At 41.0% G+C, this 24,820-nt stretch overlaps 1 protein-coding gene across 4 annotated transcripts in view; it reads left to right on the forward strand.

Annotated features, from left to right (window-relative positions):
• Nucleotides 1–24,820, forward strand: part of MED13L (mediator complex subunit 13L) — a 167,754-nt gene that overhangs the window by 65,510 nt on the left and 77,424 nt on the right. For all 4 annotated transcript variants that reach the window (XM_014253865.2, XM_005524402.3, XM_088064863.1 and 1 more), the window contains exons 3-4: nucleotides 16,591–16,675; nucleotides 20,991–21,074. In XM_014253865.2, coding sequence (XP_014109340.2) covers nucleotides 16,591–16,675; nucleotides 20,991–21,074 — 169 coding nt within the window. The remainder of the gene's footprint in view (nucleotides 1–16,590; nucleotides 16,676–20,990; nucleotides 21,075–24,820) is intronic.

Genomic DNA, 24,820 nt, shown 5'->3' on the forward strand with positions numbered 1-24,820 from the left:
GAGCTGTACCTTGCAGGTAGAATCACAAGTGCCTTTTGTTTTGCTGTTCCATGAGTCTTTTCTGTTTGTTTTGGCGCTCCCATTTTGTGTGACACCACTTGGTGCTGGTGCCTGGTTGGATGTCCCCAACCTGTGGTGCCTGAGGAGCAGAGGAGCCTCAGGAGCAGAGGGACACCAGCCTTGGTTCCCTTGCTTTCTGGCATTATTTTTCCATTGACCATCCCAGTCCAATTCCCTCTTTGGCTCCTGCTGCCCAGTTGCTGTATTCAGTGGGTTTGGTAGATTTTAAGGCACGTCCAAGTGTGGAGATTTCAGTATCATGGAACAGGGTTCTTGGATACAAACACCACACCAAAGAGCAAGAGTTACTGCAGGGTGGCTCTTCTCTTCTGGCAGAGCTCCCAAAGTGAAAATGTTGTTGATGTATTGAGGTAATATTTCACTTTTGATAGATCTGAAATTGCTTCTGAACTTCCTCCCTTCCATTCTCTTGCTTGGATTCAGATGTGTCCTGGTATCCACCAGGGAGCCAGCCAGGAATAATTGAACATCTAGTGACTAGATTCTGGTGTGTATTTGTCTGATGTGAATATATCAGAGTTTGGATCATTCCTTAGCATTAGGACTACTTAATGCATTAAGTACTTCCATAAAAATTGAGTTTAAAAGCATCTGTGGTGCTGTCCATAATGTTTTCTAGAATAATGAATTTATTTAATGTTTTTAAAGGGTGATGTAGAGTACTCTTCAGTATATGTGTGTGTACATATACATTTGTATATATATTTGTGTCTTATCTTCCTTTGATACACCAAAATAAGAGTTTATTAAACAGCAGTGGGATGAAGCTAGTTACTTCTACTTCTTTCTTAATTTGGAGTTTGAAAATGAGCCAAATTAGAAGTTAATTTGTTTTTTCCTCTTAGCTAAGCTTGTGTGTATTTGATTGTGTAACTTTCACCAAAATTAGCTTATTTACAAATAAGCATGGGGCTGGGATGCTACAGGAGGGAGTCCCTGGTACCTGGGCTGCTCAGCTCTTGGAAATGAGCATCTCCATGGTTTGGGATGGGCACGGCAAGGAGAAACTGCCCGGTACTGCCCAAATCTGAGCAAGGGACACCATGCAGGAACTTCAAAATCTTCAGGACTAATTTGTGCCTGATGTCACGTGAAAATGCATTTAAAATATAGAGAGACCAAAAGGAAGCTGAGTAGGGTGTATTTTATTTTAGCTGCAGATAAAGGCAGCATTCCGATGGGGATGTCTTGGCAAGGAAAAGACATTCAGACCACTTCTGTGAAACACAGAAGTGACAGCAGTGAGAACAGGGATCTATTGCCTTACAGATTTGCTGACAATTCATGGGGAATTTGTTGGGAATGAGGAGAATTTTAGGTGTAAAACACTGATCATCAGACATGTTTTCCTACTGTGGTATAAATCTCTTGCCAAAACATATCCCAGTGGAAGTGAAGGACTGGTTAAATAATTTGTCTGTCTCTTACTGGTCTGTCTTGGAAAAGATTCTCATGCATGGCAAAATTATTTCTCTTCCCTGAACATAGGAACTTCAGGCATTTCCTACTAAGGTTCTTGTAGGTTTTCATAACCTGACTGATTTTATTTTGCATTAATGAAAAATATCAATAATTTTCCAGAATTACCCCCCACTGATCTGACTTTTATTCCTTTCTGATAGCCCAGGTAAAACCCACCACTGTTATGGCTGAAAGTTAAGTTTTAGAGTTAAAGATTAAATATTAGCGGTAGAGACCTTTATTTTTTATTTATATAAATATATAAAATGTTTAAAATATTTATATAATATAAAATCTATTTATTTTTGTATTTTTAATTAAAACAGAAGTGGTGCAGTTACTTTGCACATTAAATCCTATCTAGTAATTTTAGTAAAAAGTAACAGCATGTTGATAATTTTAGTGTGCTAATGCTGCAATGAAATTAAAATAAAGCACCACAGAACATAGATATTAGTTATTAAAAGTGAAATCAAGATATATTTTGTTTCTTATGTGATACTTTGTACAAAATCCTTGGACAATACTGGGAATTAATTTAAGGGGAGCCCATCTCTGCTGTGATTATGTGAAAGCTCAGGGAGGTGCAGGATGCTGGTGGTGTTGGGATGGAGCACAGATGGGTTGGGAGGTGCAGCTGGACACAAACTCCCAAGGTAAGGGGCACAAGGAGTGACTCAGGGAATGGGTTTTATGTAAAACAGCTTAAGATGCTAGCTCAGAGCAATTACATGCAGAGTTATTAAACTGGGATTATCTCCATGTTGCTACCCTTTTTAAACAGCCCAGACATATTTTGTGGACATTTAAATGCATTGTAGCTGGGGTTTTATGCCAGTAAAATAATGTCTGGAGTAATTGTGATGCTTTGTGCTTGAAGGCAGAGGCCTCTTACAGGTTATGGGGGTATCACATAAACAAAAAGGGAAGCATAAAAGAAAATAAATTGTCAGTAGCATCAGTCATTGATCTGTTGGTTGTATTTGATAACAACTTTTATCAGGATGAAGAATATATTATGGAGTATATTTCCAAGAGGATATATTTCCAGCTGGTTTATATTCTACTTGAGAGGGGACAAGTAAGCAAACCCAGTGTTTTATTAATCTTCAACTGAAGCTTCATTTACTGTCAGATTATGTTTAAATGTTATGAGTGAAATTTTTTGGCCCAGAGAGATGGAGCTAGGTGGGGCTGCCGGGGTACTGGGAGATTTCACGGGGGGGATTTTCCCCTGTTAATTTGCAGTGAAACTCAAGGGCTGTGATTTGTATTTAGCCATGGTTTGCAGTAGTTAGGAGTTGCTTTTTACATCCCTAGCGTGATAAAGTCAATTAAGTCTAGCTTTGCTGCTTCCTGGGGTAAGTAGGTGAGAATTTGGGTTTGGCTGTAGGCGTTCTGAAGTGCATGATATATCAGCGATGGAAAATCAGCTTAAATTTTGTTCCACGAGGGACAGCCGTGGTTGTTGCAGGCACTCTGTGGGGACGGAGCTGTGTGTGCTTGGTATTTAACACTAAAACCATTGACAGAAAGGCAAAATGCCGATGTCCATTGCAGGCTCTAAATGGCAGCTGGCACAGCCTGGCAGCAGATCCGTCCTCCTTGCCCTGCCAAAGAACGATCCTGCGGGAACCCCCTGTCACACTGGCTCAGGATCCTGCAAGCGCTGGCTCCTTGCTGGGGTGTTGGGTGGGCTGTGCAGATGTTCTGGGGTGGCTGTGTCCAGGGGAGGCTGTGTCCAGGAGAAGCTGTGCCCCGGGGAAGCTGTGGGCCAGGAGAGGCTGTGCCCAGGGGTGGCTGTGCCCAGGAGAGGCTGTGCCCAGGGGTGGCTGTGTCCAGGAGAGGCTGTGCCCAGCGGTGGCTGTGTCCAGGAGAGGCTGTGCCCAGCGGTGGCTGTGTCCAGGGGAGGCTGTGTCCAGGAGAAGCTGTGCCCCGGGGAAGCTGTGGGCCAGGGGTGGCTGTGCCCAGGGGTGGCTGTGCCCAGGGGTGGCTGTGCCCAGGAGAGGCTGTGCCCAGGAGAGGCTGTGCCCAGGGGTGGCTGTGTCCAGGAGAGGCTGTGCCCAGCGGTGGCTGTGTCCAGGAGAGGCTGTGCCCAGGGGTGGCTGTGCCCAGGGGTGGCTGTGCCCAGGGGTGGCTGTGCCCAGGGGAAGCTGTGTCCAGGAGAGGCTGTGCCCAGGGGTGGCTGTGCCCAGCGGTGGCTGTGGCCAGGAGAGGCTGTGCCCAGGGGAAGCTGTGCCCAGGAGAGGCTGTGCCCAGGAGAGGCTGTGCCCAGGGCAGCACAGCAGGCCGGGCCGTGGCGGGTGCAGGGTGAGGCTGATGTGTGGTGATGGCACTGCCAGGCTGCGCTCTGGCCCAGGGCTCACAGGGTCACCCCACAGTCCAGTTCAGTCTCTGGAGAGTTCTCTGGGTGGCTCCTTCTGCGTGACTGTAAAAGGCTTTCATGGAGATGCAGAAATGGATGCTTGTTATTTACTGAAATATTAGGGGAAATTAAGTAGGCTGAGCTGTAATCTTCTTATAGCTGTGTTTTTAAACAGAATTAGGTTTTTTAATAAAATAAAAGCTCAATTTATAATTATTTTTATTTTAGAAAGAGCATTTGTGTTCTCCTGTGCAGCGAACCCCTGGGCTACGTGTACAGAGCCCTCCTGATTCAGAGAGGAGCTGCAGGGCGCTGTGTGCAGAGTACTGTTCTTGGGTGGATTTGCCTGGATAGCTGTGGGATGCAGCTTAGGAGCGTGCTCTGGCTGGGGAATTTGATGAAAGCCCTTCATGTTGCATCCCAGAGGTATTCCTGCAACACCTGTGCTGCCCATGCTCCTGTCTGGTGTTCCAGTGTGGTGCTGTGGTGTGTTCAGGCTGCCCTGTAGGGCTCGTTGACTTTCTATTGCCCTTTGACCTTGGACTTTGAGTCTGTAGGATTGTAGGAGGCAAATCCTTCAAGGGTAATAATTTCTCTGTATTATTGCTCACATAGCAGCTACTGCTTAACTGTTCAGAGCAGGGGGCCATGGCAGACTTTCCGCTTTGGGTGGCTCTCCCAGAATAGGGACCCATGGCGTCTGAGAATTGAATTAAACTGTTCCAATCAAGAAGTATTTCAGATGTGAACAATTAAAGGGAATCTGCAGCCTTGGTTTCCCTGAAAACCTTGTAGCAGTCTTCCAGGGCCTAAAGGGGCTCCAGGAGAGCTGGAGGGGGCCTTAGGACGAGGGATGGAGAGACAGGACATAGGGAATGGCTTGCCACTGCCAGAGTGGGAGAGATGGGTGACCAGGGGATGTCGTTTGGAGGCTGTTTTGCCCTTTAAGCTCCTGAATTAAAAATAGGATTTGAAACACAGTACAGGTGACCCCGTGTTGCTCGAGTTGTTCATATTGTCCCAAAATGCCTGATGCATCAGTGCAGCTGCTATGGAGTCAATGGAAGTAGTGCTATCACCAAGAAATGCAGCTGGTGAATGGGACTGGGCTAAACTGGGAGGGAGACTATTCACTGGGTGTTTTACTGGCAGCAGGAGCTCTTGTAAGCAGCTAAACAGGTTAAGTCAAGAAGGTTGAACATCTCCCAAACTAGTAAAGTTGCAATTACACACCTGTTTAAAACAAACACCTCTTTAAAAAAAAGATGTCAAGAAACTTATTTTTGTTTCCTATTTGTTCAGCTATTCAGTAGCCTTTTTAATCTTGGAGATACTGGAATGGTGAGCATGTCTTTTGATGGGTGTTCCTCCCCTAAATGGGTGGGGTCTTAGGAACAAAAGGTATTTAATGAATTGTGATGGAGAGTTAAGGGTGAGAGACTTGGAGGAGCAGGTTAAGACTCCTGATTAGATGGAAAGTGGAGGTGGAAACCACAGACAAGATCAGGGAAGGTACTCTTTTGAGTTGTTGAAGATGAGATCTGTTCTGTTGTCTGAACTGTGAGACTGGATGCTCTGTTTCAGTTGAAGGGTGTGGATCTATCTATCCCATTCCACATGCAATTCAAGGGAGTTTGGAAAGGAGAGGAACACCTCAGTAAGTGGATGATTTCCTTGCTGTTGGGTAGACTTAGAAGTGCCACAAGACCCCAGAAATGCAGGCCAGGTGTGAGGTTTTTTTTCCAGTTGGAGCTGCCAAAGGAGATGCTCAAGAGCTGAGGAGTGCCTGGGTTTCCTGGCACCGCTGCCCAGAGAGGGTCAGACAGAAGCAGGATTCTCCTTGGCCAAGTGCTGCTCCACCTCTGGGTGCCTGTTTGTGACAGGGGAAGTGGGGGGAATGTGTTTATCCCTATTCCCAGGCAGTTATTCCTTGGCAGGTCAGCAGCTCCCGGCAGGCAGAGGTGCCCATTCATTCCCCACTTGCTGTGTGTCTTTCGACTTAGTTAAATCCACTCTCAGCAAAGCTAAACTGTTTGGGAAAAAGATTAAGCCAGACAGTTTGACTAATTGAAAATGAGGGAAATCCTCTGTGACTGTGAACACTGGGTGTGCTTTGTACTGTATTCTGCTTTTCTCTGAGCTAAAACATTCTTTTTTCTGTGTGTATACTTACAGATAAAGTAGATTAACTTGTTGTAATCTTAGCTACTGTTTTAATAAGGCAAAGGAACATTTTGTTGATTCCTGGAATCCTTGGAGAGGAAAAAAACTTCAGGAATACTTTTCAGTAATAATTTTTAAGGGCAGCCCACCGCTCTGATTTTTCGAAAATGAAGTATTTGCTGTGGCCCATATGCCATGAATGGAATTGGTCAGTCAAAAGGTAGCTGAAATGAAAGGAAAAGCATGTTGGCATTGCTGGGATGGTTGGCCACTGCCTGCTAATTTAAAGTAGAGTTAAGAAACTGATGTTTCCAACAGAAAACTTTATTTCCAACCATGGAGAAAAGCTGAATTTTAGAAGTGCTGTTCCATCTGTTGCTGAGGAGGTCCCACTGTGCAGGTAACAGTCCAGTAAAAAATTCAATAGGGAATTTGGAATCTCTTAGGAAGCACTTACATTGAGAAACATTCAACACTAAATTAAAATACATATTTATGTGCCTCTCTTTTCTTTGTGATTTGTACAACAGTTGCTTATTCTTAAATATGCTTGGTTAGATGAGTTCTTATTCTTCTCCTGCTTCCAAGCCCTTTCATTTTGTTTCTGCAATGAAGATGTAACAATTTATGACATCACATTAATATCCATGGCAACAGCCTGTAAAGTGAACAACATATTGCATTTGCATTGCAGAGGGAGATGGCTCCTGCTGAAATATGGATATGGGAAAGAACTCCAGCAGTGAGCACAGGGGATGCCTGGGAAGGGGAATTCTTTTGTAGTGGTCAGATTTTGTAAAAGTGATCTTTAGAAGGAGTCCCAAGTGCAGAGAAGTCAGAAGTTGCAGTGCTTTTTTTGACTGAATGGAAAGTTAAATCACAACTTTCTATTCCTGGGTGTTCCTCTGGGAGCCTGCTCATCCCCGAGGGAATCCTGCTCACTTGGGTTCTTGTTTGCAGTAACTCTCACAGGAGAGATTCTTATTGGAGAGATCTTACAGAGCAGGACTCGCTTTAAATTAATAATTGCTGTATATATGTTCAGCCTTAAAGATCATGAGAAAAGCTGAGTACTTCGTAGTCTCAGTCTGTAAAATCTTGTACTTTAGTTTATTACTATGTGGAATTCCAAGGACTCCTCTGTTTCAGAGCAACTCTCCAGTCCTCAGTAATTTGTTTTTTCCATTCCCAATGCTATGTTGTGTCTTCCTCATTGTTTTTCTCCTGTAATACCTTCTGTTTATAAACAGGAGTAAACAAACATATTATTATAAATAAGAATGTGCTGCAGAAGAAATGTTTTTTCTGTCCGCATCTGAAAGGACATCTGCAGTAGTCCCTGCTTGGAGAGACAGGGATGGGGAGGGAGCGGGGTTCTTTTCCTACACTGAGGTTTCAGTACCTGTTTGGGGCAAGTATCTGTTCAGCCAGTGGAAGTAAGGGACATCAGGATCTTCAGGGATCTTCTGGAGCCTTTCCCAAGGGATCACACATTTGACCAGATTATTTTTCAAGGATGTTTCTCTGCTTTCAAAGCTGTTTCATATGGACACGTATGGACACTTACACTGTCCCCACTCCAAACCTTCTCTCTCCTAATATATTTATTATTGAACGTGGTCGATTTTTTTTTTCCCTGAAGTTTTATTTTTAGCCTGTGTGATCTCAGATCCTTTTCTTAATTGAAAAAGCAGTCCCTGGGTGAAGAGCCCAGACCGGGTCCCAGCCAGCTCCCTCTGCTGGCTTCCTCAGAGGACATAAATAGATTTAAAAACCTGTTTAAAAACCTGCTTGACATTCATTGCTCAGGCCCTTTGCTGGCAGAACTCAGCACAGAACTGTTATTTTGCTTTTGCTTCCGTTCAAGTAGCAGCAAACTCCAGTAAACATTTTCTTACAGAAGTGCACAAAGTATTTTGGCATGTTTTGTGGGGAGTAAAGAACAAACAAAATGACAAAAATATGCTTGTTTTGTCTTTGAAGTCTGTTCTGCATTTTTGTTCTGTGCCTGTGGTTTTGGAAGGCTCCTGGCCTCTCCAAAAAGAGGAGGATATAAGGAAAAAGGTTCTCACTGGCACATTTATAAAAACACACTTCATTTACGCTGTTCTTCATACCTCAACTTAAGATGCATTTTCAGGTTTTTTTTATTACTAAAAATGGTTTAAAAACTAAGAGTCTTTTCTTTTGAAAATATTTTTTCAAGTATTTTATTTACGAGCATCAAGTCTGATCATTTATAACCTAGAAATGATGCTATAAATTATTTATAACCTAGAAAAAATATATACTTATTCACATCTTTTCCTGTTTTCAAATAGTAACATGAAGAGGATTTATCTAATATGTTCCATATATAATGGAATTATTGTTGTGGTTCATATGTACAACCTTTGGCTATTTTGTGTGGGGGCACGTGATGTGTACTTAACACCGGAAACTGCTCTAAAAGTATTTCATGTATCCCTTACTTAAATCCAAATCTTGTTTTCTCACAATATATCATTACATTATAGTAAGTTGATTAAAAAATTTTTTTAATAAAAATTGTTATTTCTATAACCATTAGGTTGGGGGAAAAAAATTAAAAAAAATAGGAGCCTGGGGGCTGCAAGTAGTGATACAGGACCAAAAGCAAGTATGAACTGAGATAAAATAAGCACAATTCTTAATTTTTATGCAGAAGGGTAAACTCAAATTTTATATTACGGAAACCCAAATGTTGGTTTGGTTAAGTCAGCATACAGCTGAGATGGAAATATCACCAGTTCTTGTTCTGTAGAGCAGAGCCCAGCCGGGTGGAAGCAGAGCCTGGGGAGTCTGGGCATGTTACACCCAGGATTTCTCCATTAATGTCTCCTTGGATGTGCTGGAGATTTTGTCTTTCCTTCAGCTGTCCTCTTAACATAGCAATTAAAGGCTGTGGCACACAGCACATCGTGAAGCAGTGAGGACTGCTGCCCAAGCTTCCTTCCTGCAGGATGAGGATGGATATTCATTCCCTGGCTGCTCCTTGGACAGTGGTGGGAAGTGGCCCCATGGCAGGGACTCGTGTCCATGTCCCCTTGGCCATGGCAGTGACTCGTGTCCATGTCCCCTTGGCTGGGGGAAGCTCCTGGGATCGCCCTGGCACGCCGCCGCAGCTCCCTGTGGATGTGGGGCTGGATCACTGGGAGGGATTGGGAACGGGAACAAGGAGGGACAGGATTGCAGAGTCCGAGTGGAATCGCCTGTCTGGAGCCGTGTGGAAGGGCAGGGGTGCCGCTCTCTGAACTGAGCTGTGCTCCAGCAGTGTTGTCCTGCATACTTGGGAAGTGAGGGAAGACTCTGGGCTCCTTTCGCTTTCCAAGTAGGGATTAATAGGGACGGCAGTTTTCCTCAGAACAAGCTCCGTGTTACTTGGGAATGGCCAAAGTCACTCTGATTTCTCTGGAGAGACTCGCTGCCCTCAAACCTTGAGGTTCTGTTACCTCCAGCAGAGCTCTGGGAACAGGGAATGCAGTCAGTGTCCCATCAGTGCTGGTAAACACCAGTTGTGTCTGGAGAGGAAAAATGAATGTCCTCCTCATTGCGTCGATGGTGCTGAGGAAAGTGTCCTTGATGTACATCCACTGCAGGAATTCCATATTCTTTGAACCTGGGGAGATCAAAAGGCAGAAGTGGGGGTTACAGCTGATATGTGGAATTGAGGGTCACGATGGGTGCAAAGCCCAGGTGGTCACTGGAAATGGAAATGAAGAAAACTTGGGAGATTTGGAAGGGGGAAGAAGAGAGCAGATCAAGTTTGGAGAGTACAGGTTGTTTCTGGGATTAGGAAAGCATAGTATACTTTTGAAAATTTCCCTTCCAAGTTTTTTGGGTTGCTTTTATGTTCTTCTGACAAACTACCTTTAACGTCTTTGTTCCAAAGAGTTGAAGATGTAAAGGAAAATGAAGAGTTGGAAATGTGAGGGGGAATTCTAGAAACTCCCAGGAGTAAAGTTAAGAAAATACTTCTTTTCTACTGGTATCCATAGCCTGGAACATTTTAGGAAATGATGGTGAGAATCTCCCAAACCTTTAGTGCCTTTTCACTTATGGTCAGGTTATGCTTTTCATTTATAGGAAATACCTCTGCAAAGAAATATAAAGTGGCTTGGAAATAAGACTGCTTAATACAAACACACGGTGGGACAAATGAAGCAACGTAAATCAGGGATTGGAGGGATTTTCTGGCATGTGAGAGCAGGTTTCCCATTGCATACGACTTCCTGCTTTGCTTTGGGAAACTGTGTAAACCACATGTTTTATTTCTGTTCCTTTTACTCTTTCTGGTGATTGTAGAAAGCATTCAAAGCAAAAACCACACAGCAAACCCATGGTTTGATTTGGAGTCTGTCCTGTCTCAGGAGCGAGCAGCTCAGCTCTGCACAGCTCATCTGCATTCCTACAGAGAGAGCAGACTCGGGCTGTAATTGCACAGAAGTGCTCGTTCTGATTTCATAGATAATAATTTTGGTTAACCAAGCTGCTGAGAAACTGTCCCTGTGAAGATCTGGCTGTGGTGTACTCCGGTGAAAGACAGGAGAGGCTGTGCAGGAGCACAGGAATGTGAGTGTGTGGGCCAGGGAGAGGATGTAATATTTAATGTGTATTTTATAAAAAACAACTCTGTACCTAGTGGGATTGAGGAAGCGATAAAAGTATTACTTTAAGTAGTGCTAACACAATCTAAGTGCAGATAGTTACCTACCATCTGTTTTTCAATAAATAGCTATTATGCTAATTTCTGTTTCAATGCGCAACAATTAAAGCCTCCGAGTATTCCTGTGATATTCAACAGCTGTTGCCTTTGAAGGTTTTATTTATCCTTCTGAAGTGCAACAATTTTAGTTTCATAGTCAACTCCGTTTGCAAGTGTTGGTTTTTATATCAAAAATTGCGGTGCATTGAGATGCAAACTTGGGTCGTGCCTGAGCAGCAACCTCCAGGCACGGTCTCCGTTAATATTCTGATTTTCCTGGAAGCTGTTAAGGATACCTTGGGAGGATGCAGATTGGAAACGCTTCTGTGCATGTCCAGTGAATATTCCCTCAATTTGGAAATAGGAGAACACAAATTAATATTCTGGGGAACATTTTCACTGGTTTGGTTGATTTTGTGATGAGCTGACTTGGGGAAGGGAGCCAAGATGGATTCTCAGGCCTGTACGAGTGAGCAGCACAATTTCCCTACGATCATAACCAGCACAAGGAAATTAGATCTCTAAGTGGGTTGAATCTGATTTAGTAATAAGTCAATTTAATCACTAATGACTTCAAACGCAGATTTTACAAGGTGATCAATGGCAGTATAGCAATGATCGATCAATGGTGTTGTCTTTAATTGGATTTTTATGGGTATAATATAGTTTTTTAGAATTAATGTACCATTGCATTGTGTTGTTACTCTCTTAACTCAATTTTTTAGGAGAAATGATGCTTCAAAATGCTCGTTGGTTTTTGAAATATTGTTCTAAGGGCACGTTAATAAAAATACAGATGAAAAATTAAATGCTTGCTTTTAGTAATTTTATGTCTGATGTTGTTGGAGCTGTTTAGCCATGTGGTTTTAAAACATGGAAAAAACCTCACATCCTTCATATTTCATGGCAACAAGGGGGTAAAATATCAAAGGCTAGGAAGGGAGCGTGTGCTGCTCTGAATGTGAATCTTGAGGAGCTGAGTAAGTCCCCGTCCTCAGCAGTTTGACATAGTAATCTTCCCTGGAAGTAATCTCCTTGTCCCATGTGTCCTGCTTTAATCTATCAGTATTTCTGCAGTGTGCAGCAAGAAATTGATTTTCAGTAATTTTAATGGCTGAATAACTGGTGCTGTCCCAGAGTGTTTTTTCATATTTGCAGTGGCCAATGTGGTAACTGAGGGCAGTGTTCTGGATAATGGGTTTCATTAGCTCTGATGCCTGAGGTAAAAAAGCAGTAGGTGGGAATAAAGCCTTGTTTTTGATGTCTAGACGTTCATTTCAGCTGTTGCTGCAATATGATACATTAAAAGGAAATATGTAACATAGCTCTGAGGAAATATGTATTCTTTGAAACTAATTCTGCTTTTAAACTGCACAAGGCAGTGTGACCTGAATTATTAAAATGTGGGTGGCTAGATTTCTTAAAGGTATAACTGTCTCTGCAGTGCCGACACAGCCTCGACTTGCCTCCTCTCCTTCCTTCCTATATTTCTTTTAAGTAAAATATGTCAGTTTGGCCACTGAAGCAGAACAGAGATCTTATTATCTTTCCAGTATCTCTGCTGGGAGACCTAAAATTATTGAAGTATTTGCTTTGATATTTTGCTGTGACTTCTCTCCTTGAAATTTTTATAATGGATCTTTTTTTTTTGAGAACATGGCTGGCTTCATAAAAATCGTTGGACACTTTGAAGACCTTAATATCTCTGACTTGAAAATAAAAAAGATCCCAAGCCAACTAAGCTGCTCATTAATGTATGTTTAAATTGAAAATTTCCCATGTAAGTCTAAATTATTGTAGTTGCCTTTCATTCTTTTAACATCTGATCTGGAAGAATAAACATAAAAATCAACACAAGCATTTTATTCATTTTTTGAACCTATGAAAACAAAATCATAACAAATGCCTAAAAACTTCATATATGAAAGCTGTTGATTAATTCCCATTCTGTTTGAACACCAGCAGTGAGATTAACACCTCCACTGTAATCCATTATACGTGTCAGATACACGTTTTTCTTGTTTTGGATTTTCTGCTGTTCTTGATAATTTCTTTTCTGAGAATCCAGATTTTTAGAGGCAGAATATTAATAAACTTGCTGGTTTATTTTGGGAGATGATTTAATTAAAAAAAAAAAACAAAACTTAACTACAGGAAAGCAATTGGTCAGAAATGACATGGTGAAATTCTCCCTCTGTTGCAGGGCAGTGAGAAGGGGATGAGCTGCCTGTTAAAGCAAAAGCTTCTCCCAGGTGTCATCCTTCTCCAGAGTGTGCTGAGGCTTGGATAGGGTAGTTAACATATACAGAAATATATATATATACACAGGGCTATAGCTGTGTGTGTGCATAAACCGGTCCCAGTGGAGGAGCAGTCACCTGCCTGGTCACTCTGGTGAGAAGGAGCCTGGGCTCCTGGAGGTCACCCAGCCTGACCCCTGCCCAGGATGGGATTGCTGCAAACAAAGCTCACATCAGCCATGGCTTTGTAACCCCATGGCCTGGCAAGCAGTGACCCACAGTTTGTCCCCTCTGCTTTGCTGCCTCTCCAAACTCTTGTCCTCTGCTCTGACTTCCATGGAGGAAAATGTAGTTTGTGCTCCGTTGTGCTTTCCCTCACTAAAACATTCCATCTGTCCTAGAAGTTCTCTGGTTTGGAAGATGCCTTTCACAGCTGTTGTTCAGTGTCACATTTGTTGTGTCTAAAGAGAAATATTGCAACTGAAGGAACAGAAACGCGTCCAGGACAGGCCAGAGGTGTTCCCATGTTTTGGAACCTGTGCAGCACCTGTGTTCTGCTGGCTGTGCCTGGAAATGCTATCAGGAGCATGGGAAAGCTGAGGGGGCTGGAGTTCGTTTGGAGTGTTAAAAGCATTAGAAATCATCATGTAGACAGACAGAGACTATTTTCTAGGCTTCAATTTGCTATAAGGAATTTAAAATACTCTTCAAAATCTAAAATATAGTTAAATTATAAGTGTCAGGAACTTTGGAATTTACAGGGAATAGTCTAATTTTTAGTGTTTTGCCAAGCTTTTTTATTGGTCACCATATGCATCCTGAAGTTGTAACTTGCTCCAGTCATTTCAACACTTTCCTTGTGGAGTCTGGATCAGGAAGCCAAAGAGCAGAGAGAAAGTGAAATGCTGCACTTCTAATTTTTCCTTCTCAATTTTATGGCATCAGACATATGTACATGCTCTTAATTGTATGATGTACTTTTTTAGTAGGATAAAGAAGCATTAGAGATAATTACAGTAAGTATAGTGCTTTAATATATCTGGGAATTAGAGGCATTATTTATTATAGGAAAATGGTTATGGCAATGTCTTATGATATGCTTAGAGTTAAATTTAATAGGGAAGTAATTTTATTTCCATTTCATATGTAATTTATGTGAATTCTGTGTACTAAGAAAGGCAGATTGGAAAATTAGAATATTGAGGATTGATACCACTCTAGACTTTCCCCTTTTCCCTGTCCCACTCCACTGACGCTCCTCAGCCTGTCTGACCTCATGGCACACTTTGACCTTTGGGACTTGGCTTCAACATTAACATTGCTTTTTCCCTGCTTTTCCTAGGATTTTGGACACCTTCCTCCCAGCCTGCTGAGTGCAGGACAGCCATGGATGCAGTTGTGGTGGTGGGTAGGGAGGGGGACTGCTGCCAGCTTCCATTCCCTCATCCAATCCCTCCTGCTGGGATATGTAGTGCTTTCATGTCTGGGATTGTGGAGGAGTAACAGGCTGGGGTAGCCTAGGGAAACTGAGCAGGGAAAAGAATACAGGTGATGTCCAGACAAAAAATAATTTTGGATTCAAATGATCCCAACTCTACAGAATATTACATTCAGTGGTGTAAAGCAGTGTGATCTGATCTGAATTCTTCTGAAATGGCAAAATTATACTTGCAGAAAATAGTTCTGAGAGAGGATACAAAATGTGACAAGGTCCCGTTAGTCTGCTCCCTACCTGGGAGTAGGTAAGGGGTTAGGACTGAGAATTTCAGAACTGCTGGTGGAAACTTTCCTGTAAAATCAAAGACTTGATTCTTGTCTCCCCTATTTTCCATGAAGCTCCTAAAGCAGGGGCAATAGTGGCAGTACAGGCTAGGATAGGGTGAAACTGGACAAGAGCTCACTGCTGTGTAAGAGTGAATTTATTTTGACTTTTACAGGTTGACTTCATGATGTTGTCCAAAAATTTGATTTTTAATTTAAATACTGAATTTTCATGCAGGTGTGATCTCTCACAGTGTAACTAATCTGTAACTTTTCATATATTTGAGGATTATGTAATTTTTAAGTGCAAGACTGTACCTGCCTTGCAGCTTCTGGGGCTTCACTAGTTCTGAGCTGTTGAGAATTTATACATCAATAGTTCTGACCGTGCACGGGGGTTGTGAGTTCCTTAAGCGCAGTGTTTTACCCATGAAAGCCGAGGAGTTCTGTGCAGTAAATAGCCATGGCCCATTACATCCTCAGTGTCAGGGAGGGCTTGCAAGCATTAAAGGGCTTGCAGTGGTTTCTAAGGAAAAGCTCCTTGGCTGCTGCTTGTGCCCAGGGGCACAGGTCTGTGTCTCCATTCTCCCGGCAAGTCCTGTGCTGTCCGATAAAGGTGATTTAGGTACTAAAACCTGGCTTTTCCATTCTGCACGGAGAGGCTCTGTTACCGACATTAGCATATCACAACATTGCACATGCAAAAAAATGTGCTTTTTCTTGTCTGAGTGTGTGAGTTACAGCTCCTGGAGAAGCAGCACAACAGTGGCTCGAGGCTTTGAAGGCTGCTGGCAATATTGATATTTTCCATGATGCACAAACTCCTTAGAAGTTTGCCTTTAAACATGGTTGTAAACTATACTGAGATAATCATCTCTTTGCGATAGACGCGCTGCTGGGAGGTCTCGTCCTGCAAATTGGCCAGGGAGAGGTGTGAAGTCTTCAGTGCTTAACGTGCAGTAGATTTTTATGTTTGCACTTTTAAAGATCTGCCGACTATTCCTGTAAAATTGAAATGACAGAACAATTAACGAATTCTTACTCCTTGAAAAACTTGTTTTATCGTATGTTTTTACTCTGCATCTTCTGCCTGAGAAAGATTTAGAATCTGGTACAGGCATACCAGAAATAGTGCTACTCCTGGTAGTTTTAGCACCCAAAAGCCATGAGTAAGGAGAGCAGATATTTTTGAGGTTTGTCTGTCAGGTGACTAATTCAGGCTGCACTCTACTATGAGAGATAATTAGACTTACTTTTTTAAACTCTAAAAGCTCTGCAGTTCGGTACTGAGTGTACAGTTTTTATTTTGGTATAAAATCTGCTGTGTATTGCTAAAACTGCAATAGTTGAAGTCAGTACAATGGAGGAATTGCACTTGAGTGTGACAGGGAGAGGTTCAGAGGAGTCGTTTCATGTTGTTTCAGTTATGTAAATTGATTTTACACCTTTAATGATTCACTTTGTTTCTTGATTGTCGGCATCTGTGGTTAAGTTTTAAAGGATCTCTCAGCAGTGGTGGATAAGAATGATCGTGCATTCCTCACCCCTGTACTTGAATACTGAATGCTACAAACAAATGGGTTTGCTTTTATGCTTTTGTGTTTGCTTTTTTTTTCTTTTTTAAATTCAAAGGCTGCATCTTCGGCAAGTAAAGATTAAAGCTGCTTGGGTGATATAGGTAATAGTTGAAATAGTTTAATGAAACATGCTACTTTGAAAATTAAAGCTGTGGAAGATATGTTTTGGATAAATGTTTGTATGTCCCTATTCTGAGCATGTTGACATTTTTTTTGTAGTGGTGGAAGAAGGATTCTGGGAGAATGGACTTTCCTATGAGTGTAGGACCCTGCTCTTCAAAGCCATTCATAATCTTCTGGAAAGGTAAGAAAAACTCTAGGGCTCCCAGATATTTCACTTTGATACTTAAAATCATACAGGATACGTGTAGAGCGATTATATTACTATGGATCTTAAACTACATTTTTTTTAGAGTTAGACCTTGAATCAAAGAGAGCAGGATAGAGATGGATTTCTTAAGTCATTGACACTGGAAGTTTATCATAAAACACTGTACAAACTAAACACTCTTACAAACAATAATGTTGATACATATTTCTGCTCGGATTTTTGCTAAGGAACTGTTTTAAAAGCCAAAAAAAAGGGAAGTTTTCACCTTCTGGAAGTGCTTAGAGAATGTCATTGTATCTGACCTTCAGTGCCTTGATGAGGTTAAATGATACGTATCTTAAAAGCTCTTAACTCTCTTCTCTCAATTATCCTGGCTACATGCATGTTAAAATTTGACTACATTTGTACACAGTATTCAGGGTGAAGCTTAACAGTTCCTGGCTCTGATGAGCCATATATATGTATGACTTTACTGCACAGTTATTCTGTGATTAGTTAATACACTTATGCCTTTTTCTTCTTAATCCAGCTATCAATTTTTAAGATTACTGAAGATTATCTTATTCTTAGGCCTATTGAGTGGGACATGGCATCTTGGGCTATATAGTTTTATTCTTTCTGTTTCTGCAGTTCTTCAGGTCATCATCACCTTCCTATACTGCATCCTAGTTCTTACAAATTTGGATAGCTTCTTAGAATTAAATGTCATTAGACTATTCCCTCTTTCTCTGAGGTTATAATAATACTAATAACAACAACAACAAAATAGAATGCACCTTTGTGTTGCAGTAATTTTGTAGAATGCAGCCTTGGATATATTTCCTTTCAGAAACTAAGCAAATGGAAAACACTTTCATCTTGTCTCATTTAGTGTCCTGTTTGCTTTGATGTAGATTTACTGGTAATGAGGTTTGCATTATGTTCCTGAGGCTGTGTTTCCATGGGGTGGGCGAATTACCTGTGTGCATATTTGCAGGTACAAAGGATTAGTTGTTTTATTCCCTGTTTTCTATCCCATCAGTCTCTTTAGGGGATTTTTATAAAAATTGTAGGCTACTTAGGATGAACAAAAGTATAAAAATTAAATTCCAAGTTTAGAATGTTCATTAGTTCTTTCGTAGCTTTATAGTATAAAAAGGAAAATAAATTTGATACGTATTTATTAATCTGTGGTACCCAGCCAGCTGACTTCTAAGTGTAAAGTGGCTAATTTTATTCTTTAGATCTCTTAAAACTTGTGAAATAAATTTATTTTTTTTTTTACTATAGCTTAATTGAAATCAGTTGGCAGTGGTGGAACTGTTCTGTCCAGCTGTGACTGGAAAGTCTTTTTCTTCCAGCAGTAGTTGGTGAATACACCTCAGGTGTTTGCTGAGAGCCTCAGTTCATGTCCTGATAAACTGAAACAATTCATATCATGATAAGCTGATATGATTAATGTTGTGATGATGATATGATAAATGTTATGATAAGCTGATATGATTGATGTCATGATAAGCTGATACAACTCCTGCTGCAGACCCAGCCTTGGGCATGAGCATCTTCTCGCTGCTCAGCTTACTGCAATTTTTACAGTTTCATAGTTGAATTTACTTCAAGTTATTAACTTATTATATCTCTTTTTCTTTTTTTTTTTCTTCCTGCCATACCAAATCTGAACTTAACATCATAATTACTTCATTTAAAATAATAGCAACATGGGTGCAGGCTTTATTAAATATCACTTTAAAGCTCTATTTTGCCCTGTGTTTAGGAAAAGCCCCTTTAATAAAGCAGAAGGCTCGAACTCGTTTCTGCCCCATCAGCCAGGGCCGGTGCCGGCGGTTGCTGTTTTGTGGGGTTTGGGGTTTATTTCGTGTTCATTTCGCTGGAGGCTGAGGGGGATCGGCCGTGGCGGGAGGGAAATGGCGAGAGGAGGAACCGTGAGGGGGGAGCGGCCCCTCATGGAGGAGCCTGAGGGACCTGTGCGGACAACACGGGGCAGGGAGGGAGCAATAGCGTGTTTTTACCAGACCCCGGCAAAGGCAAGAAAAAGGGCCTTTACACAACTGGTTGTGGGTGTTTTGTTGTTTTGTGTGGGGTTTTTTTTGGTTTTTTTTTTCCTTTTTCTTTTTTTTTCCCTCTCCTCTGTACCCACACCGATGTTCAGTTTATGCTAATTGGCAGTATAGAAAGCATTACAAGATTTGAGGGATGAGTACTCAAAATATTACGGTATCATTTCGTAACCATTGGTGTGCCCTTGGCAGGTCATTTTTTCATGGGAAAATCAGAAATACAGGAGGTATGCCAGTGAAGTGCTGGAACAGCTGCACAGCTGAGGGAGGCATCGCCCAGCCCTGAGGAGGGAGAGAAGCCAGGGCCTGAGGGGTGTTTCATGTCCTTCTGTCATTAAATAACTGCTTTTTATGACTATATATTGGGGTTTTTTTACACAAGTCCATTGTTACAGCTCACTGTGAAAGACTAGTTACCTTTAATGCTTATACAGCAAAAATAACCATACTGTCATTAACTGCCCACCCGGCCGCATCTGAGATCCTCACTGCTGCAGGCATGGCTCTGATTTTATATGGGATTATTCCTTAAATAACCCGTGATTTAGTTTAGCATGTAGGGTTGACTGATTTTTAAGGACAAATCTTCCCATGAAGACTTTTTTTCTAGGAAAGCAGCATTAGTTTGAGGCAGTTAAACCTGCTGTGGTAAGACACAATAATGTGGCATTGAAGTGTGTGTGATGGGAAGAGTTTATTACATTTTTTTGCTACTACAGATTATTTTCTTTAAGGATCTGATGTAAACTTCACAGACTTCCTTTTGTTTGTATAAAACATGCTGGCTCTGACAGACTCTCTTATAGCAAATATTTCCTAGGGAAATAGTTGCTGAAGCTTCTTTTCCCCTTCTACCAATGTCTTTAGATCTTTGCTGCCTTAGCTTTCATATTCAGTTTCAGATATTGGTTATTCAACTGAAGTGGATTATTTTTGCTTTAATTGACAAAATGCTAGTAGAATTTTCTTCAGCTTTAACTTTGGGAAGTCCTGCCAAGTTTATACAGAAAAATTGGGAGCATATTAGCATTTACATTGTCAGTTGTCCATTTCTTATCTGTGTCTTCTAGGTATGTTTTGAAGTGTAGATCACACAGCTTTTTTGAACCTTGCAGAATGTACTTGCCCAGAAAGTTTCATGTCATTTTTAATTTTTTACTCCTTTGTTTTGGCTAATCTCTAGCAGCTGCTATAGAAATAAACTATTGGAAAACTTAAAAGAGTATAAAAATCCAGTTCCATCATTGAAATAAAAAATACTGAATAAATGTGAAATGTATGGGCAAGGTTTGCATACTACTTGTAATGGTGTATAAACCACTAGCAACAAATAACCAGTTTTACAGAATTTTTGAAGCATATTATTTACCTGACTGAAAAATACGCCTTAATTATGAATTTCTGTGTGTGTGGTCCCTTGGGCAGCATGTTCAGGTACATGTTTAATGTATGAGGCATATTCAGGGTTGGCAAATTGCTCCTGTGATTCATCTGCACAGGTGGACCTAGAAAGGCACCAGGCACTCCCTAATGTGTCCATTTCAATTGGGTATTGATCACTTTGTGTCCTCACTGTTGAGGTTTGCTTAAAGAGGAATATGCAATTTGTAAAAAGAAACTGTGGACTTTGAAAGGGACCACAGAGAATGGAATTTATTGCTCTACTTTTGGTGATGTGGGAGTATATTTGATGGAGTGAGGTTTTCTGACAGAGGAAGCAGTAATTATGGGAGTTTCAGCACCTGAAGTCATGCTGGGGATCATGTGAAGGGAAAATTTTATAATTTTTAGTATTTCCTTAATGCAATTTTCTGTCATTTCTTTACTATACCATTTACATGCCAAAAATATGGGAATGCATATTCTTTATCATCTGAAATCTGAAAGACTGGATAGAAAAGAACTTGTATGAATGAATGGCCTTTGTTCAAGAAGAGGAGTGTGAAAAATAGAATGAGGGATCAGTCAGCAAAAAGAGTAGCACAGAGTGGAAAAGATTGTGGCAAAGGTGAGGGGAAAATGCACGTGTGAAGTTCAGCATCAGTGGCAGTGTCATGAGATGGGACAGGGATTTTCTATGACTGATATGGGAAAGCAAAAAATGGAACAAACTTTTATTTCATTCTGATTGAAATTCATCTGCCTAATCCCTAAGAGTCACTATATTCAAAGACTCCTTTTAATTACGCTTTAAGATGTAATTAGTAATTGTTGCTGTAATTGTTTTCTAGATGCCTGATGGATAAAAACTTCGTAAGAATTGGGAAATGGTTCATTCGGCCCTATGACAAGGATGAAAAGCCTGTTAATAAAAGGTAAGGACATCTCTACATCAAATCCTACTTCTGTCAGTGTTGTGGATTGTGTGATGGTAATTGGATGCTTCATTTTGGTGGTAGTTTTCCCACTTTTTTTGCCACGTAACAAGTAAAAACACAGATACCGTGTTCACATCAGTAAGATGTAGAAAGCAATTAAGTAAGTTTTCAGTCCTTGTTATGATAATTTAAGATAAGAAGGCGAGGTTGGTATTTATCCATTAGCTCCACAGAAATGTCACATTTATTAATATCTTTTGAACAGCATCTGCCTTTTCCTCTCATTATACAACAGAATTGCAAGCAGTTACAACGAATTATTTTAATTTCTGGACACTAAACCCCAACCTGACATTTTAAGCAGTAAAATAAGTAGTCGATAGATTTCTTGATTTATTTTCTTTAAAGATGCCACCCTCAATACACAGTTTCCCTGCTCAGGCAGGCTGACAGATCAGACCTATAGGAGTGATTAATGTGCTTCTCCCACAGCAACACAGCCGTGGAACAGGGGTAGCTGGCTCCACTGCTCGCTATTTCCTCTCTGAGCTCTAAAGGTTACAATGTTCTCAGATCTTCTGGTACTTGCATTTATAGTCATCCGCTAAACAAGTTCTGTCAAAAATAATCTGAGTTAAGCTGAAACGCAGATTTTCTAACGGGAATCATTTTGACAGAACTGGGTTAGGAAGTGACTAAACACACAGTTATGCTGGGAGATTTGAAGGTAATGAGCAGTGGAGATGAAGTGGGGTGGCAACTTCTTCATCTGTCCAGTGTAGCTGCAGTCACACAGCATCTGATGGCAGGGTGGGGACAGGTGGAAATCATCCTTTGCATCAGACCTGTCTTCTCCCTCTCGTCATGATCTCACTGCAAGGTTTAGCTGCAGAAATGTTACAGTGCAATGCTACAGACCATTGGATTTCTTCTGTAGCAAACTTGGTGTAAACCAGTGGCTTAGAAACAGCATTTGGTTTTGAGAGGATGCAGGAGTTAACCATGGATTTGTCTCCTTTCTAAAACATGAAATGTTAACATAGCTTAGAGTTACCTATTTTGTTTCTGTTTACTTTGTGGCTGACACTGTGTGTGTGTAACCTTGGATTTCACATTGATCTAATGGCAAGGAGCCATGGAAAGGCCCAGGTTTTTCCATACCTTCCCCTGTCCTGGCTGTGTGTAACCACCTTTCTCTGTTGTGTTTTCTCTGCTGCTTTTCTGACCATACTAATATCAGCTTAATTTTCTGGAAGATTAATTCCCTTAAGTGACGTAAGTAGGGGTCAATTCCAGTTTCTGGAAAAGAGAGGCAGCTCCTTTCAGCAAAAGCTGTTTGTTTTATCCACGTCACTGCAGCCTGAGTGCTTAGATTAAATGTGCTTGTGAGTCTCCTGCCTGTTCCTGGTGTGTATCAATTTAATAAATTAAGCATCTGATACAGTAGATGATGTCTGTCAAAAACAGCAGCAGCACTGCCATGGGAGGTAATATCACCTTAGAATTCTGACAGATTAGTAAGTCCTGTGTCTGATTTACATGTGTGTAACACCATATCAACCTGCACAGTGAGGGTTCTGTAGGGGATAATTGCATTTGTAAACAGAAGTGCAGTCTGCACATAAGGAAATCTGGCCTGGAAAATGTCACAAAATCCGAGTTCATGTTGAACTCAGTTAGTGATTAAAGTATTCCATATATAAATCTGACACTGAGAATTTTAGGATTGGAGGGTGCACTCTTGATTTGAAGATAATGTTTGTTGTTGGTTGGGGCAGTGTTGGTTTCTCTGTTTACTTTTATAAAGTTCATGTTGCTATAGATCCTTTGGATACACACAATCTCAAAAGTGTTTATTTAGCAATAATAACTATGCCTAATTTGAAATAGGTTTTGTGTAGTTTCAGGTTATTAATTTTTTTCTATAAATATAACATGAAATTAACGAATCTTCCTTAAAGATTGCAGTAAAAACTGCAAAAGTGGACAGTAGAGTCAATTGTGGACAGTAGCAACAAGTAGAAGGAGGCTTTGAGAACTAATCTGTCCAGACACCTTTAATTTAATCTTTTAAGCTTTCTTTTTCAGCATAGCACAAAAAGCTATCTTCACAAATGGATTCATGTTAATTCCAGATAAATTCTTTGTGAAGGTCTTGCTCTAAGCAGCAGCTTGTTCTAGATAAAGCAATAAGGAATAGTCGCAGGAAAAAGAGAACTGAGAGTGTTTAGGTATTTTAACATAAAACCTTCATAACCAAAAAAAAAAAAAGGCATTTTATAAAATATTACTTAAAGCTGTGTTATTATATAAAGTAATAGAAATAAATAGCATGTGTGTACAATGATCAGATTGGGGTCTGGTAAGAGGCAATCCCTGTTGAAAACACCTGCTCTGTTCTCCTTGAGTGTGGAAAGAGATCTGTATGGATATATCCCCCCTTGAATGGTGGAAACCAGCAGGTGTCTTTCTGCTAAAGAGTTAGAATCATCTCTTAAAGTCTGCTTTTGTACATTTTTGCTTTCAGCAGAGTTGCTCATCTCAAGTTTCCAATGTCCAGAGTTACTAATACCATTTCAGGAATACACTGAGAAATCCTGGCATGGGTGTAAATGACCAGGGAAGAAGTTGAAAGTCACAGGCTGGCTTTCAAGGAGTAAAGTCCTTCAGGGCCTGTGATTTTTGTGAATGGCATTAAAGGAGAAGGATGGGAGGGCTGTGATTTCAGAATGAAGTCAAAGATGAAGTGGAGCATGGCAGTGGCCGTGACCTACTTATGCTGAGATGTGAGAGAGAGGCCTAAGAACAACAGAGGGGCTGGCCTGCCTTCTCAGGTAGTGCTGGAAACTGAGTGCAGGATGGGCTTTCCTGCTCTTCCAGAAGGACTGAGGGAACAGCAGAGGGAGTTCCAGACAGATCCCTGTATGCTTGTGTTTAGTTTTGCTTTCAGCGCAGACCAGATGCTTTTAACAGGAAGTTTAGTGCAGAACTTGTGGGTTTCCTTTCCCAGGTATCTTCAGTATTATGTGTCACTTTCTAAATAATTCTGTGCATTTTATTGTCAGCCTAGAGCAGTGTGTCTAAAATAGGTTTCACGCTACTGATGGGAAATGGCAGACTTGATTATTTTTTCACACAGCTTTGCAAAGGAGATCTGTATGTTTGGAGTTCACAGAACTTGTCTGATCCAAGGCATTGGTAGTTCCTTTTACTGTATGATGAAAATTCATTCTCACAGTCTGTATGGGTTGTTTTATTTTTGGTACCACAATGAAGTGTTAAACAACTTACTGAAGAAATAAAAAAACTTGACCATCATATGTAAGGATGTTTGCTGATTGTTTTAGTGATTGTTTTCTTAGTGTGTAGGAAATTGGGGGAAAATCAGTTTGTTTTGAACTGTATGAGCAGCTTAAGTTGTTATGCTGTTTTTAATTAAATTCAATGTAAAGAACACATGAAAAAATAATTGTTGCTTTTTGTAGCTTAAATAATTATGGGTCATCCCCTCTGGGCTGGGTTTTTTTAGCCTTAAGAAGAAAACTACTCCATCAGTAGAATATTTAGAATTAGAGCTTGTTCCTCTCCTTGTTACTTTGTGAGGGCTGGCAGGTAGGAATGGGGTTTAGGCAGCTCCTGTGCCCTCTGTGAACCAGCATGGATGGGGCAGTGGGGTTGCAGACAGGCTGCAGGGACATGCAGCTCTTGGATTGCAGTTCCCAAACAGGTTTCTGGTTGTCACT

The sequence above is a fragment of the Pseudopodoces humilis genome, chromosome 20, assembly GCF_049639895.1.
Source record: "Pseudopodoces humilis isolate 2021_Gansu_Grassland_sample_001 chromosome 20, ASM4963989v1, whole genome shotgun sequence".
NCBI lineage: Eukaryota > Metazoa > Chordata > Aves > Passeriformes > Paridae > Pseudopodoces > Pseudopodoces humilis.